The sequence below is a fragment of the Pundamilia nyererei genome, unplaced genomic scaffold, assembly GCF_000239375.1.
Source record: "Pundamilia nyererei isolate P.nyererei 1_Seehausen unplaced genomic scaffold, PunNye1.0 scaffold00121, whole genome shotgun sequence".
In the NCBI taxonomy this organism is placed as follows: Eukaryota; Metazoa; Chordata; class Actinopteri; order Cichliformes; family Cichlidae; genus Pundamilia; species Pundamilia nyererei.
The window spans coordinates 1,604,667-1,621,802 of NW_005187522.1; the positions used below are offsets into that span (position 1 = coordinate 1,604,667).

The 17,136-nt window shown below is 41.3% G+C and overlaps 2 protein-coding genes across 4 annotated transcripts; one reads left to right on the plus strand and one right to left on the minus strand.

Annotated features, from left to right (window-relative positions):
• The first annotated feature begins 2,812 nt into the window (after nt 1-2,812).
• c1ql3b (complement component 1, q subcomponent-like 3b) lies at nt 2,813-4,709 on the plus strand. Its single transcript, XM_005742565.1, has 2 exons — nt 2,813-3,857; nt 4,126-4,709. Exons 1-2 carry the CDS (start codon nt 3,237-3,239, stop codon nt 4,303-4,305), a joined length of 801 nt encoding a protein of 266 aa, XP_005742622.1. The 5' UTR covers nt 2,813-3,236; the 3' UTR covers nt 4,306-4,709.
• A 73-nt stretch (nt 4,710-4,782) lies between these two features.
• Nucleotides 4,783-10,302, minus strand: pter (phosphotriesterase related). 3 transcript variants are annotated; one of them, XM_005742564.2, is made up of 5 exons: nt 10,214-10,302; nt 8,326-8,791; nt 7,745-8,010; nt 6,501-6,641; nt 4,783-6,210 (listed from the first exon to the last, which is right to left on the minus strand). In XM_005742564.2, exons 2-5 carry the CDS (start codon nt 8,755-8,757, stop codon nt 6,000-6,002), a joined length of 1,050 nt encoding a protein of 349 aa, XP_005742621.1. In that variant the 5' UTR covers nt 8,758-8,791; nt 10,214-10,302; the 3' UTR covers nt 4,783-5,999. The 3 variants fall into 3 exon arrangements, with proteins under 3 accessions (XP_005742621.1, XP_005742619.1, XP_005742620.1); XM_005742562.2 differs by having other exon boundaries at nt 10,014-10,302; XM_005742563.2 differs by having other exon boundaries at nt 10,239-10,295.
• Between the last annotated feature and the right edge of the window lie 6,834 nt (nt 10,303-17,136).

Sequence of the window (17,136 nt, forward strand, 5' to 3'; positions counted from 1 at the left end):
AAATCAGCACACCTTTTTGTCTCATCACAGGAAATGACACCGAGCTGTTGTACTTCTAAAAGTCACTGAACACCACCTGGCTGGCACCAAATGGCAGATGAAGTTAGCAACTGGTGTTGAAAATTTAACTGTTAAAAAGCCATTTTCCCAAGAGTTGACACAAACGGAAGCAAAGCAAAGACTTAAGTTGTTCACACTTGTTAGGTTGACAGAAACATGACTCTGAATGAATGCTAAATTTCTAAGTCTAACTTACTCCATGTTTAATAAGCACTTTTTTGCAATCCTAGTAAACTAATAAGTTATAATATATAGTCACCAACCACAGGTACACCCATTCAACTGCAAATATCTCATTGGGGGGTTTTAGGGGTGAAAATGCTTTGTTGATGTCAGAGGTCAGAGGAGAATAGCCAGAATAGTTTGAGCTGATTGGAAGGCAATAGTAACTTAAATAACTACTTATTACGATGAAGGTATGCAGAGGAGCATCTCTAAAGATCACACTGTGTGCCACTTCTGTCAGCTAATAACGGGTCACTGAAGCTATAATTACCACGGGCTCACCAAAATTGAACAACAAAACATTGGAAAAACATTCCCTGGTTTGATGAGTCTCATGTTTTGCTGCACCATTTGGTTGGTAAGGTCAGAATTTGGCATAAACAACATGAAAGCATGGCTCCATCATGCCTTGGAACAACAACTTAAGCTGATAATGGTTGTGTAACTGTGTGGGGGATATTTTCTTGGCTCACTTTGGGTACCTTAGTAACAACTGAGCATCGTTTCGTATCGTCTCTGACCATGTCCATCCATTTACAACCGCAGTGTACCATCTTCTGATGGGACAAAACCTCTGAGGAATATTTTCAGCCTTTTGTTGAATCTCTGCCACGAAGAACTAAAGCAACTCTGAAGGCAGCGTGAGGTTCAACCCGAAACTAACATGTTATACCTAATAAAGTGGCAAGTGAGTATACATTCACTTTGTGGGGTTTTCCATAAAAAAAAATATCAAGTTTGAAATGAATTTTTCAAAGTAACAAAAACAAACATAAAACTGATGTCATGTTTTATGGCCTTTAAATAAAGAATACCAGCTAATTCTAAGCTTCATATATTTCTTTTCCCCATCAACACTGTGTTCAGGTAGTTCAGCTCTGTGAGTGATCTCAGGACAATATGAGCAAAGGAAACTATAGACTAGAATCGATTTATAGAACAGAATACTGATAGGAGATTCATCTTGAATATCAAAAATGCGTCATTGTTAGCTGGTTGATTATTCCTCAGTTGGAGGACTTCGTCTCCCTCTTTCATAGAGAGGAGGCCTTGATGCATTGTCAGTCTAAGAAACGGATTCATTTTTAAATGAATCATTTAAACCACATCTAAAGCCTGGTTTCCCTTTATCGTTCACTGGCCTGAGACAGACAGAGGTGGAGAGCCTTCATGGCCGAGCTACATGCCAGCCGGTATTCTGGACATTAACTCGCTCACTTTTCAAACTGACTGTGAATGCCCTTCAGAGCCAGACACCGGCCTAAATGCCACTACATGCGGCTTTCTCTGATTGTGAATGTATGCAGGCTTTATTTCCATTTCCATTATTCCCCTTAAATCTGTTATATAAACAAACAAACAAACAAACAAATCCTTGCAAAAATGCTCACACATGTGTAGTTTTTCACACATAGGGATCTGAGGTGCTGCGGTTATCATTGCAGTTGTTGCTTTGAAATGAAATAAATGTGGAAAGAAAAGTATTGATTAGCCTTTGGGAATACGTAAAAAGCCAGATGGACTCTGTGAAACCCTTGATCTGAGGTGGTTTTATATAAACACATAGCATAAATATATAACCTTTGAACTGTTTAGTTGATGGGTTTGATGACCTAAGTTTGTAAAGTAACACCATTTTCATTGTGAAATGTTACACCATTTAAACAGCATATACTTTTAGCACTGCCAGCACCTTTCTTCTGGCAACTTTTGAGTCGACAATCCCACAAACACACTTTGCATTTTCACTTCCATAAAATTTGTAATCAAAGTTTTCCTCCTCCAAAACAAGCCGGACCATCCGTGTTTTTTCTTCCTCTGTGATCCATCTTTCCCACCTGGCAGCGAGGTGCCATCGACAAAGTGACATCCTCTGCATTCATGAGCACATCATCATCTGCTCTCCTCACCAGGAATTAGCCCTTCATCACTCAAATCTCACAGAAGCTTTAGAAGTGCTTAACTTTTATCTGCATGGGGCACTGAGAAATGGCTGGGGCCATTTGAATCGGGTTAATAGGACAATATTACAACATTTTTCTTAAACTAATGGATGCAAATGGTAAATTCCCACTGGCAATTAATAAGTAACTTCAGCCTATTTCCCATCGAATTGCCTCAGCATTCATTTCATGACTATATCTGTGCAAAGTCATCCTTCACTGCCAGCTCCTAGTGACTCTCCTCTTTCTATCAGTGGCTGTATGGATTTTTTCCAAATGATAAATTGGACACAGGGAGCCGCTGAGGTGTGACCAGGTGTCAAAGGGGTATAGCTTTTTTGTCTTAAATGGTCCTAATTATGCTGAGGACCTTTAGAGCTGTTCCAATAGGCGCTGATAAAATGTTGTGGGATGTAACGCTACAATAATCAATGAAAGTAATGCAAAGCCCTCTGCATTAAATGTTTGTATTTTTTAAAGTAAAGTTGCTCCCTTATTTCAAAATCCACTGCATAAAATAAAATAGTCACGTTTCAGTGCTTCAGAGTTGCATCAGTGTTTGTCTGTCGTTCACCTTCTCTCTTTTGACTGAAGAAACGCACCGATTGTATCCCATCCATCACTTCCATCCATCCCTCCTCCCACTCTTCAAACCCAGAATCGAGTAACGGTTAATTTCTTATCCACTCTCTCCTTTGGCACCGTGGAAGGCAGAAACTTTGCACCGCATAACGCAGACTGGCATCTTCCTCCAAGCGATTCCAAACGACTGATGCTCTTTCACGCGTTGAGAAAGTGGAGATGAACCAGTTCGACGCTTAAAGAGAGGCATTAAAAAAAGTTGTGGATGGTTACTTTCGCGCACAAATATTTAAAGGACTATTTTGTCTCCATAAGTTGCAGGGCTGTGCAGGAGCAGGTCAAATTCTTCCCTCAGCAAACCTATCCTCCGCAGGCAGGCTGGAAGACCATCCACCCGGGAGATCACAGCGAATCCGAAGAGCGCAGATGATCGCATCTGGTGTTTGTGGCGTCGCGCTGGTGCTGGGGTTGGTGGTTCTGATTCCGGTAGTGGTGAACTCCGCCGGAACTCCTGCCCGCTATGAGATGCTCGGATCCTGTCAAATGGTGTGCGACTCCCACGGGACCGCAGCTACGGCTACAGCCAAGGCAACCAACCCGATCAAAGACAACCGCCTGGTTCAGTCCCTTCCCACGTTCATTCAGGGTCCTCAAGGAGAGCCGGGACGCGTCGGGAGGATGGGTCCCAGGGGTCCGATGGGCGAACCCGGGCCACCTGGACCTGCCGGTCCGCCCGGGGAGAGGGGGCCACCTGGCCCTCCGGGTCTACCGGGGGCACCGGGAGCGAACGGGCCAAACGGTGCCATCAGTGCAGCCACTTACAACACCGTCCCCAAGATAGCCTTTTACGCAGGACTGAAGAAGCAGCACGAGGGATATGAAATACTGAAATTTGACGATGTTGTTACAAACCTTGGAAACCACTATGATCCCTCTAGCGGGAAATTCACCTGTTCGATACCGGGGATTTACTTCTTTGTTTACCATGTGCTGATGAGAGGCGGGGATGGAACAAGCATGTGGGCTGACCTCTGTAAAAACAACCAGGTAGGACAACTCACGATTGCTTTAAAAAAAAAAAAAAAAAAAAAAAAAAAGCTTGATTATTTTGACATTAGTTTTCTTGCAAAAAATGTAGACTTTTTGAGATTTTTACGCACAAGTCGCCCATAGAGCGACACTTCCTGGGTATTGTGAAACAAACAAAGTTACGTGGGGGATTTTTAAAGCTTCAAATCAAGATAAGACGTGGAGCTGTCCGCGGTTCTGATTTCGAAACGAAGCCGTTTCACAAACTGTCACATTTGCCTTTCAGGTGAGAGCCAGCGCCATCGCCCAAGACGCCGACCAGAACTACGACTACGCCAGCAACAGTGTGGTTCTTCACCTGGAGCCCGGGGACGAGATTTATATTAAGCTGGACGGCGGAAAGGCGCACGGGGGCAACAATAACAAGTACAGCACCTTCTCCGGCTTCATGTTGTACGCTGATTGAAACACGGACAGATCTGCTGAAGAGACGAGAAAGAGAGAGAGAGACTGGGAGGATAAAAGAGCTTCTCTGCATATAGCTTGCTTCACCGCTCGTGCTCAGTTCAATGTCAGCTGGATTATTAGAGGCAGAGCTCACCGTTTCTATAACTCGAACAGAATCAGCAGTGATGTGGAGGAGGTCATGCAAAAAAACAGAAAACTGTGCTGGGCAATAGCGACGAGCTGACAGTGTAATTACAAAACCAAAATAACAGTTTTAATTTGTACAGCACCCACTTGTACCCTTGTCACATTGATTAGTGTTGCTCGTGCTCCCTGAATGAAATGTCGTGCTTTATGAATTAAGTTTGCAGACGGTAGCTCGTGTGGTTACACATGTCCCTGTAGATGGAAAGTTTATAATGTGATGACTCACCTATAGGTGCAAATATGATATTATATATATATATATATATAGTCACATGACCGCTTACAGTGCTGTTAAACCATTTGTGTGCTTTATTTAAAGGCAAAAAAAGAGTCACAGTGGGTGAAATTTGGATGAAAATGTTGAAAAGCTGTAGTTATGCATGTTTAATCAAAATGACGTTTTAACACTGTGCAACATTAAGAGACTTGACAAGAAAAAACTGTAAAGGGCCATTCGTACTGATGCACGAATTCATCAGTGTAACTCGTTTTTCTTGCGTGTGTCAACATGGCATCTGGTTGAGACAACATGGTGGTCTGGTGGTTAGTCACAAAACTGGACAGCCACCGCTGACAGAAATGTTATATAACGCTCATCAATCTGCTTGCTGATTATTAAACTCCTCCAGAGTCCACTGTCAATTCAGATGTAAAATGTAGTGCGGTATTAAATCCTCACGCTCACTTTGTAATCCTCCTCAGAAGATTAATCAAAGTTAGATGGTTGTTCACGCCGCACAGTCAGCTGTGGCGATCGCGCCATTGATCATGTGGCGAAGTCACCCTGCGAGGCCACCTGTTCCCAGATGAGAGGAGAACATGTCCTTCATCCGGGCCTGCCAGCCAGTCAGCCTCCCATAGACACGCAGACACCCACCGAGGGGCAACAGGACAACTCATCTAACACAGCCACATTGTGTCAAGAGCAGAGCAGCATACTGATTAGTAATGCGCTCATTATTTCCCTTCCATATAACGTGTTTGCATAAGTGTCGCCTACGAATACAAAGAGAGCAGCTATGACATTGAAATTACAAATAACAATAAAAAAAATTGAAAAAAATCAATTAGCACCGTGTTTGTGAGCACCTGGAAATATTTATCTTGGATTGCAATCACACTTCTACTGACGAGCAAAAGATTTTCTCGTGCCATAACAGGCACCGTGACCCTGCAAGGCCTCCTTTATTAATTTGCTTACAAAGTGAATCATGTATAATCACAAATATTTAAACAAAGAGAACATGTTTTGCACTAAAAGAGCCTCTACAAAAATCCAAAAGCCTGTAATTATTTTCCTTTGAAATATAATGGACGTTTTGTTTTGCTGAAAATGGTGAAATTAAAGAAAAATTGACATACAACGGTGGCAAGCCCGTTGCTATATGAGCCCAAGAACACATTAATGCATGACTCCGGATCGTGATCAGTATTCATTACGAGTCGTCATCAGAAGACGAATAATAGCCGGGTGAATTCGCCCTCCTCGCGCCTCTATTTTTTTAATTATTTGAAGGTCAACCAGCATTTAGGATTGTCGATAAGGATCTTGTCCACCTGGTGCTGCGATATGCCCCTCGTCAGCATCTTTGGCACGATGTTCTTCAGGATGTGAGAGTAGCCGTGGCCGCCGTACTTGGTCAGGCGGTTCTTGGTGTGGATGTCATGAGCGATCACGATCTTGTCCTCATAGCCCTCCTTCACCAGAAACGCCAGGCTGAACACGAGAAAACAGTGGGGTGAAAAATGAGGGGCCTCGGTCTTTTAGCCTTCATTCATATATAGGAACAACATGAGCATAACTTATTCAGCTCTCTTAACGTTATGGGAAATTTGTGTTACTTTAAAAAACAACTACACGATGAGCTCTTCTTTATAGTGAAAGTAAAAGATTTAAGGTGGAGTTAAGCTCCAAACACAAGGATTTCTATTACTGGACTGGACACGGATTCCTGGAGGTTTCAAAATAGTGAACAACACGTACACACAGAAGAAATCCTTACTCACGCTTTCACTCTCTGGCTGTCGCTGGGCATGTCCACGTCCAGGTTGTACGGATAGTTCAGCATCTCAGTTCCAAACAGATCATACTCCAGGTAACTCCCCAACTTAGCAAACTCCAGCAGCTCACCTTCATCCAATATCGTCCTTTTAAAAAGGCCAAAATAAAGCTGATAGTTATGATGCTTTGTTTGGAAAAACGAAGCTGTTGTAAAGTTGCTTTCCAGATAATGATGCATGGCGGATCAGAAAAAAGATGGCACTTTTTGAAATTTGAATTATCAACCCATGAAACCTGTTACCACTGATATTCATTCCTATTCTTCTGTAATTTGGCACACCTCAATCACTTTCTCCTCATTTCCCTTCCCTAATGAAAAGGCTTCTTGACATGCTCCCCTCCACTGAAACCATTTCTGATGAGGCCTCAGATGCATCTCTGAGGTCCTGTGTCAGACTTTTGTTCGATTTTTTTCTTATGTCTTAAGTTCATGACTTTCACATATTGTTCATCTGCTGTACATAGCACTTCTTCAGTTTCCTCAAGATTTTTTAAGATTCACTGCACATCATGCTGAGATCTTCAAAAAGCTATCAGTTTTAGGCTAAGAGCAACCTTGTTTGTGTAAAAATAATACATTGTGCCTATCAAACTGTTTTATCTTTGACATTTTCATAGGTTCAACTAAAAAAGTTGGAACAAATTATGTGTTTTTGGCGGCTCGCAACAAATCCTAAAGATACAATTTAAAACTGGATCTTTGCTAAGTTGCATGTTATACACATACAACACTGATTCATCCCTTAATTTAGATGGGCCCGTGTTAAGTAGTTAAAAAAGCATTCCTCTAAATATGGTCAGGTATACATATAAAAGGTATAAAATTACTGAAATAGCAGCCAAAGAAAAAGAAATGAGGGGTGTCTCAGGACTTTTTGGCCAGCTGTAACTCAAGTCTGAGAACCAGAAAGCCTTCAGCAGCTAAAAATGAGGAAATATGGAGCAAACAGCATCATTTCAAGCAGTCACTGGCAACACAGTCTCACGAGCCTGACCAAGGACACCAAGGTCCAGGCTTTTTCCCCCTTCCATCTGCTAAATCACTAAAATGTATTAAGATACTCAAATAAAAAATGTTTCAAATTAAATGTCAGAGAGGGCACGTGTCACAGGAAATTGTGTGTTAGACAGGAAAAGGGCGCCCTAATTTTCGCTGTATCTTAATGACTTTATTTTAGTGACATCTCACCTGTCTAGGTGAGACATAACAGTTTTGCTGATGTCACCCCCGGCCTCCTGGAGTATCCGAACGATCTCAGCTGGAGCGGCGTGATCCCTGCCAGGATGGATGATAACAGGACAGCCCAGCTGAGCCTGAGCGTGCGCCGAGGCTCGCAGCACCTTAGTCTCGCTCTCCGTGATGGGCCAGCTGGTGCCGATCTCACCGATCACACCGCAACGGATGTCTGTGCCGTCAGCGCCGTGAAGGACCTCACTGATGATGATGTCTGTAAGCTGAAGGTCAAGAAATGAGGAGCTGGCGTGTGTTCATTTATTGAGAATACGTTTTCTAATTTCCCTCTTTCCCTTTACTAAGGATTGAAGGAGATGATGAAAGCATAGTTATAGTGTGTCTAAATATCGCTGAGTACGGTATTCTCAGGGTCATTCTCAGGTGTAGCTACCAAAAGACTAGACAACGTTGTCAGAAATCCATTCAAATCAATCAAAAGGCATGAAAAAAAAATCCTCACATACTGAAACAAGCATGCTTAAAACTTTCTAACAAAGGTGTGTGAGCTCCAAACCCCACCACAAACTGGGACGCACCTTCTCCACACTCATTCCTTTGGTGGCCTCAGAGTGGGTGCAGTCCACGTAGTACCCTGCACCTGCAATGATGTGGACCCCGGTGTCCTTGGCCAGCTGTCGGAGGGTGGGAAGGTCCCGTTCGATTCCAGTGGTGGTGTTCTCCACTATCGTTCCCCCGCCGGCTCTCCTGTAGGCCAGCAGCTCGTCCCGCACAGCGGCGGTCTCCTGCTTCAGGAGCAGGTTCTCGGGGGAGCTGTACGGGTTTTGCCTGAGCCAGAACATGTGCTGCATCTGAAACGGGTTCTCTGCCACTGCCTCGTCTCCTGGGGGAGGGGGCGAGAAGCAGCACTCGAAGCTCATGGTCAGGTGCTCGTGGGTCATAGTACGGCCAAGCTGGTCTGGATCTACTAAACCCAGCACGGTCTGGACCCTCCCGCTCAACTCAGACATGATGCTATGAGGAGTGTTCAAGATTTCCCACAACCTGAAAAGACATACAGTATCATTTTTTATTTATTTTTTACATCTATTTTTTTACATCTCTCAGACAAATATTTCAGTTTTTATAGAAAGATCATTGAGATAATTGAGGAATTTGGTCATCCCATGACTGTAAAGCAGAGCTGCTCCTTCTTAAAAATGACATTACCTACAGTTTCATGTCTGCACCCACGAGGCTTATTTTCAACATAAAATAGCAACTCATTTAAAAGAATCTCAAACTAGTTTTTACCTCGATATGACGACGCTGTACATGCCTTGCAGATGTAGCCATGATTTACACAGGGGGAAACAATTATCTGATCCCCAGCTGAATTTGAAAGTTTGCTCACTTCCAAAGAAATGGGAGTTTCCCCTCAATGACCTCAATGTGCTTGGTGGTATGTTTTGGGTCATTTTTATGCTGGACGACCCATCTTCAGTGTTCTTGCTGGGAAAAGGAGGTTTTAGTCCAAGATATTACGGTGCATGGCCCCGTCCACTGACGTCCAAATTAATTTATAATTTATAATGCAATGTGATCTTTTTCTAGATCTTTGGTTGACATTCTGTCTCGCTCTATTAAAATGAAGCTTCCATTAAAATTAGAGACTGTTCAATTCTGTGTAAGTAAACAAACTTATAAATTTCTGAGGGTCACTGACGTTGCTCAGCTTGTGAACACAAACAGCAGGCATCTTTCATTCCCGCCTTTGGCTGCAGCAGGTCTGCTTCTTTCAGCTTCTGTTATCGACTCAATTCCTCATATTTATTTAGGATTTCTCATAGACTGTATATAAAAGGATTACCCACGACCCTTCACATAACCAGCACTGAGTAACAAATGGGCCCCTGTAGACCTGTCAATGTTTGCCACTGTCATCTGTTAGCAACTCCACCCTCTGAATGTGCACGCGCGGAAGACCTGAGCTGACCCTGAGAGCTGTTGTAGGCTTGACAGTCGCCGTCACGTGACCGCTGAGCCTGGTTACCGATCAGTGAAGCCAAATAACAACATCCATCCTTTGTTTTATAGTTCCCGTGTAAAGTTTCGGCCGTGCCGTGCAGCACTGTTACACATCAGACACATGTGTGAGTGCGTGTGTGTTGGCAAAAAGACAACGCATTCGCTCACTCTGCTGACTTTACAGTGCATACCAGAGCGGGACCTTTGGACTGCCAAGTACAAGCCCCGAGCCACACTTTGAAAAGTTGCATTTACTTACTCAAATCTTTGCTGTATGCTCGATGAAAAAAACCCTTCAGACCAGCACTGTACGCGTTAAGTTGTTGCTCTACTGGAACAAAGTAAAACTGCTTCTCTTTAAATAATGTGCAGCAGAGTCAGACCTGCAGCAGTATATTTAGGGGATTTAAACTTTCACCGAGCTTTAGAATAAACTGTAAGACAAACAGTCTGCTAGACCTTGTTTCTGCTCACTTCAGCCCACCTCCTCCTCCAGCCGAGTACGGATAGCTGCTTTGACAGGTTAGCTGAACGCCTTCGGTGATCATCGCGAGACATCGCGAGAATACGCTTCTTGTAACATATAACAGGGAGAGCAACAAAGTTTGTTGAAATATAGCGCCAAATCTCAACAGCGGTAACCTCGGTGCGCTTTATTTTGTAAGGTAGATCCTTCAATAATACAGAGAACACCCCCAACAATCAAGCAACATCCTGGAGCAATTAATTTATTGTAATTTTTTGTATTGAAGCAGCTATCTTCTATTTTTATTTTATTTTATTTTTTACATCCATCCAACTTTTATCTGATCAGGTAAGGTTAACTCAGAGGTTCCCAAAGTGTGGGGCCCGCCCCCTAGGGGGCGCAGTATAGGAAAAAAAAAACACTTGGACACTGTTAGCATAATGGACAGGTCTTTTGACGGGGCTCCCACACAAACGCAAAGCAGGAGATGAAGCATAGCCAAATATGTTTTCAAACAAACTTCCTTCTAAGCCAAAGACTAGAAAATATGGTGAAGCATATCTTCCCTTTGGCTTCACCTGCAGAAGTGCCGAGGTAGGTCTCCCCTGCAGAATTAGTTTTCTCTGTCGGGAGCACGCACTGGGTTCTCCAAATCACGGACAAACAGTATCCCACATTCTTGATTTTTAGTTCACAAACACTTGTTGTAACGACTAACTACTCCTGACATTTTGGAGATGTTAGCTCTTTATATAATAAAGTTACAGTGGGATACAAATAATATCAGACGACTGATCCTGCAGTAATTTGTTCCCCCGGTTCAAATCACAGACAAACAGCATCCCATCCCACAGTTGTTCATGTTTTTAAACCCATTTTGGACAGAGAGGCATTTAAAAAAAATGTATTGATAGCAATGTTGAATATTATTACACAGGGAAAAAACAACTACACGTAAAATAATTACACCGTGACGCCTCTGCCTTTCTAAATGGAGGGACAGTAACTGCGTGTGTATATGTAAGCATGTAAAAACTGCAGATAGTCAGATTAACAGTATTTTGTCTCTATCTGCCATTCTGCAATTCATCTCATGTAAACAATAACGTGGCAACATGTTACCAATTTCAATGGAATTTGAAAACAAAATATGGGTGTGTGTGTGGTTGGAGGGTGTGTTTTCTTTTGGGGGGGGGGAGTTACAACATTTTTCTTGTAAAACAAAGGGGGGCCCAGCAAAAAAAAGTTTGGGAACCACTGGGGTAACTAAAGCTCATCCCAGCTGATTGTGAGCTGGACCTTAAAAAGACTAATCAAAAGTGTTATTAAAACACTTTATAAACCTCTTATAGATGGTGATTAATGAAATGTTAACACCAGTTTATTTTGAAAGCATGAGCAATTTAACAGATTTATTCACGTAACCACATCAAATGGGAGGACATATGAAGATGATGCAGGCTTCGGCAGACAGACTGTGACTCTTTCTGTTTGCTCTTCACTCAGCAGATGGTCTCCACAGCAGCATTTGGTCTGCTGGTGCAGGGAACTGCCCTGTGAGCACTCACCATAGCTCTGGCCGTCCCTGCAAATGGTTTGGCTAAATCACATGATGCAGGGGCCCGTGGCATCCATTTGTCAACAAGATGACTCCATAGATCAGAATGATAACATATGGGACTGGGTTCAGTTTTCATGTTCAGAGTGAATAAATGGCCATATGGCTGTGGTGGGTTTTTTGTGTTTATTTTTTCATTTATTTATTTTTTAAGCCCCACAGCAGACTGGCAACCTGTCCAGGGTGTATCCTGCCTCTCGCCCTAAGACAGCTGGGATAGGCTCTCTGCCGCGACCCTGACAAGGATAAGCGGAAAAGGATGGATGGATGTTTATTTTTTTGTCTTGCTCTAACCCAACTGTTCCCAACTGTGGTTCAAACAGGATTGTTTAGGTTTTATTTCATCACCTCTAGATCCTTGTTCCACTTGAAGTTGAAGTTGTGTCCTTTGGACTAAAAATTGTGGAAACCCCACTTATTTTTATCTATTTCTATCACGTTTTATTTCTCTATCTTCCTTAGTTTACTCTGTTGTCTATTCATTAGCATTTAATGAAATAAAAACTCTTAACAATAAATAAAGGAGAAACATTTTGACTCAGTTTTACTCCCCAAAACAGGCACTCAAAATGAGACCAAAATACACGACAAATCGCAGAAATATACAAAAATGAACCTTACACAAAAAAGCACTTATATATATATTTAAAGAAAATCAACCAATATTACTTACAGTAAGCTGAGAAACAAAATCAATGCTGCCAGCCACCACGACAGCAACTACATAAGCACATAAAATAATCAGGCAAACTAGCAGGAATACAGAATAAAGGTAGTGAGTCAAAATATAAGGATTTTTCCAGTGCTGTTACTCATGAGCCCATACCATACCACTGCAGGGTTCCTCATTACAAGAGAAGATGTCACCTCCCGTTCATCTGCATGGATGACATATTTCTGAGGGTCATAACCAGAGGGAGATTCTCTGGCATGAGTAAAACCATCTCTCATGTGGACTTATACTTCCCGAGGCCCAGCTCAGCCTTTAACAAGCATTTAAAATAGATATATAGTTTGATTTTATGGAGATAATGTTCGTCTTGGGCAGTTGTTCAGTCCTGATCAGAACCATCAGATTTGAAAAGTAGAGTGCAGACTGTTCTTTTTCCAGTTTGGAATGATTGTACAGCATACATCTTTAATCACATGAATTGGTTTGAATTTGTTTTGGATTTTCTCTAATCCACACAGGGTCCAGACCATACACCTCCACTAATATTTGGTCAAATGTCCCTTAGCAAGTTACAACTTGAAAAGACGCTTCAGGCATAACTGTGGCTCGATATTTGACAACTCTTCTTGGCAGAATTGGTAGAGTTTAAATCAGTTTGAGGCAGATTTTAAGGATAACCTACACATTTTCAATAGGATTGCACTCTGGGTTTTGGAAAAGCAATTCCATCAGCTTAATGTTTGGCTGCTTTATCCATTACAAAACCAGTTTTGATGCATTTTCATGCAGTGCTTTATTTTTTTTGGTCAGCATCCCCTCAGTCCATGGTGAAAACTCTCCTCACTGTGGACAGTGACAATGGTGTTCCAGCAATTTCCAGTTCATTGCAGGCTTGGTGGTCTTGGTGGCTCTTTGGTTATTCCTGAACATCCTAACAAATTTCCGCTCATCTGAGGGTGACAGTTTGGATCTTCTTCCAGACCATGGCAAAGTGATGACAGATCCAAATCACTTCTACTTATGTAAAACAGTTTGAAAAAATGATCCTGGAATCTGCAGTTGTTTAGAAAATGCTCAAAGAGACCTTCCTAACTTTAAATCTACAGTTATCCTTCTGACGCTTTCACCAAGTTCCTTGGACTTTCCAATTGTTATGGGTAATTGGTCAATCCAGTGAGTGCTGTCAACATCACATATTAAAATATTAATGTGATTTTTACCCGGTGTGGATAAAAGAAAATCCAAAATAAATTCAAATTTGTGCCCCCAGTTCTTCTTTGTTTTTGTTTTTAAGTCATTAAAGATGCATGCTGTATAATATTTCCATCCTGGAAAAGGTTTTTTTTTAAAAAAATCACTGAAAGCCCAAACTTACCACTGCGCGCCAATGAATAGTGTATGGAAATGTATTCCTTATCTTATTTTCATTTCTCCTTTTTTCACTGTAATTTAGATATAAATTCAAGATATGATTGCGCATAACCTAAAATCATTACTGTGACTGCTAAAAACCCTCTGAGACTGGACTTCAGGCAGCACGTCGAGCAGAAAATAGAGCAAACGTTGTGCTCTGGCGCCCTCTGGAGGCAAATTAAGCAAACATCAATTGTAGTTTTATGTGAAAGGCAAAAGATAAAATGCTTTAATCGTTTTAAATACCCGCTTTTGTCCACTGATGTAAGTGAATATACACATAGCTGTACTCTTGCCTGAGGGGGGGACTGTGGTTCTTTCAGTCAATAACTCTGATGTGAATGACAATAAAAGCTGTGGCCGCCTGATTGTTGTTTCTGGTCTGTGTCACATTTTCAGGCTGGTTAGGCTGACCAGTGCTTCAGGCTCTGTGAATCAATAAATTAGTGTCAAGAAATAAAAGTGAGACAATGCATTATGAGGACAATGAACTGTGATGTACCGCAAAACTCACCCTCAAGTAGCTACAAAATTCAGGCAGAGGCAGAGATTTCTTGATGGTCCACAGACAAGAAAATGTGACTGAACACTGACCTTCCATTCAGGTTTTATTCATTAAGATTGTTATATCATTTAAAAGACACATCATCATTATGCCTTTCTTCATGCCTGCTTTGATTTAATGGCAGGAAATACATAAATCCAACTAAAGTAGAAGAGAAAGTACATCTATAAAGATTCACCATACAGCATCTGAAACACTGGATATCAGTTGAGTATCAGCTACAGCTTACGCATTAATAAGTCACTGTAACAGTCACCACTCATTTGTGAAGGCTTTCCACAAGATCTTGATCTCTAGCTGCAGGGCTTTTTATCCATTACATCATCAGACGCATCAGTGAGCTCAGTCTGATGTTAGCTTGTTAAAGCATGGCTCGCAGTGTACTTTATATTTAAGTGTATTGTGGTAGATGTGCATGCCTCAGGGTTGTGTGCATGCTCTTGGTTCTTTGTTTGCCAAAGAAAGTCAACTCTTTTTTTTTGAAACGAACCGCTTTTGTGTGCAGGAACACTTGAAACAGGAGATGTTAAAGCTCAGTTTGAGATCTTTTTCAGCCAGAGGGCCCAAAAAAAGAAAAACAGAGATAACTGAAGTGAAATATAGTACCGAGTTATGTTAAATTTCCTGAATCTGATAAACACGACAGACTGTTTAAAAAAAAACAAAAAAAAAAACAACGGCTGTGTGCCCACACAGACGGTCAGAGAGAGTCCATGTTTCAAAAAAGTTTCTGTTGGAATCCAATTAAATATGAGTCCAGACTGGAGATTCAACATAATGCTGCTTTTACTGATTTTAGGGGTTTTGTTTTCTTTTAGGGATAAAGAGATTTAAACTTGAAACACAATATTGTGTAAAATATTAATACAAGCAATCATTTTAAATCATCATGATGCACCGACTGTTTCTTCTTGCACTGTGCGATGGGACGCTGATTAGAGGTTTCTAAACTCCATGAAAATGTACTTTCTTACTATAAATCCCAATCGATTTCTATGAAAGAGGCCATGAATTTTGCATAAAGCATCATGCTAATCCTTTCATCACAGGTCCACATGACAAGTTGATGGTCTTCAAGTTGCTTCTTATCATGTGATCTCCAATATAAAAACCAACTGGGTAAACATCCTTCCAGTTCAGCTTCTGGAGCAAAAAAAAAACTTCATCGTGGCTCCGAAAGCTTTGGTTGTGGTTTGTGCTCTGTTTATGGGAATGTGCATCATCACAACAGGAAGACCTGCAGTTGCAGCACACGCCTTCTGCAAGATTATCTAAGAGTTAATTTATCTATGACTGGACAGACTTCAGATTTCCTTCTTTTAGCCAACAGTGATTGATAGATAGATTACATGATAGACTTTTTCTTTTTTTTATTCTGTGCCCAGGTTATTTGGAGTCCTGTGTGATAAAGTTAGCCTCACCATTGTGACACAGATTAAAGCCATGGGTTCATACAAGGTCAGAAGACTGCTAAAGTATTGTGTTCTTTTTGTAGGGTGAAATAAATATTTATAAATAAAAAAACATTTGACTGAATTTCCATTCCAGCTGGGCCCTGTGACTCCATTCCTAATCCAGGCCACACTTCTGCACTCGGTCAGGTCGAGAGCGTTAACTTCACCATGATCTTCACATCTATGAGCCTGGGCTGCCATGTGGAGGTAAAAGATGTTTTCCTCCACCTGATCAACACCTGATCAACACAAGATGATCTCTGACTTAACTCTGGTGCAAAATGTGCTAAACATGCTTGTTTTGATTACTGATCAGGGTTCATCTGTGTCTGCATTTTGGTACAGCTTGTTTGACAATGGCACTAATTACTGCAATCTGCACAATGTAATACAAGGCACGTTTTCACACACTCTGACTGGATTCATTCTTACGCTAATATTAAGCTCTAATGTTTCTTATACGCAAAGAAAACCTTCCACACAAAGAAAATCCAGTTAGAATCCAAACCTATGATGTGTAAATGAGTTCGGTAACTGTCTGTCTTACCTTTTTGTCTCCTATCTGGATAGGAAGTGGACTTACCAAAGCTCCAGGCTTTATTGAGTTCACTAATGAGTGGCTCTGCCTCAGATTTGGAGTCTCTGCCTGCAAATAATCAGGAGATTTGAAGTGATCTGTCACCGTAACTGGGATTTCTGACAATATTTCAAACAATAAGAAGAGGTTCACTGAAATCAAAGCCACCGTTTCTGCGTTAGCAAGGGAACTTCTTCTCTGAATGGTTTGGTTTTGAGTAATCTGTCTCAGCTCATTTTTGCATTTGCTGCTGCAAATATGTGTGATTTTATTTTAAAAAGTTTCATCTTATTCATCTATATTATACTTATGACAAATGTTCCAAAAATAAGAATTCAAATGTGCCAGCATGAACTTACTTGGAGCACAAATCAGAAGCATGATAACACAAGACCTCTTTATCACATTCATAAAAAGAGGTAATAATAGACTAACTGCCTTAAGTGGCAAACAAACACCTTACTGGCAATAAACAATAATCCTTTATTCTATATTTTCATTCAGTTTTAATTTAAGGCATATAAAGTCCAGAGCGTTGGTCTTTTTGAATATATTAAAAACCTTAAATGTTGTAAATAAATAATAGTAAAAAACAAACACAAGACCATTAACAGAC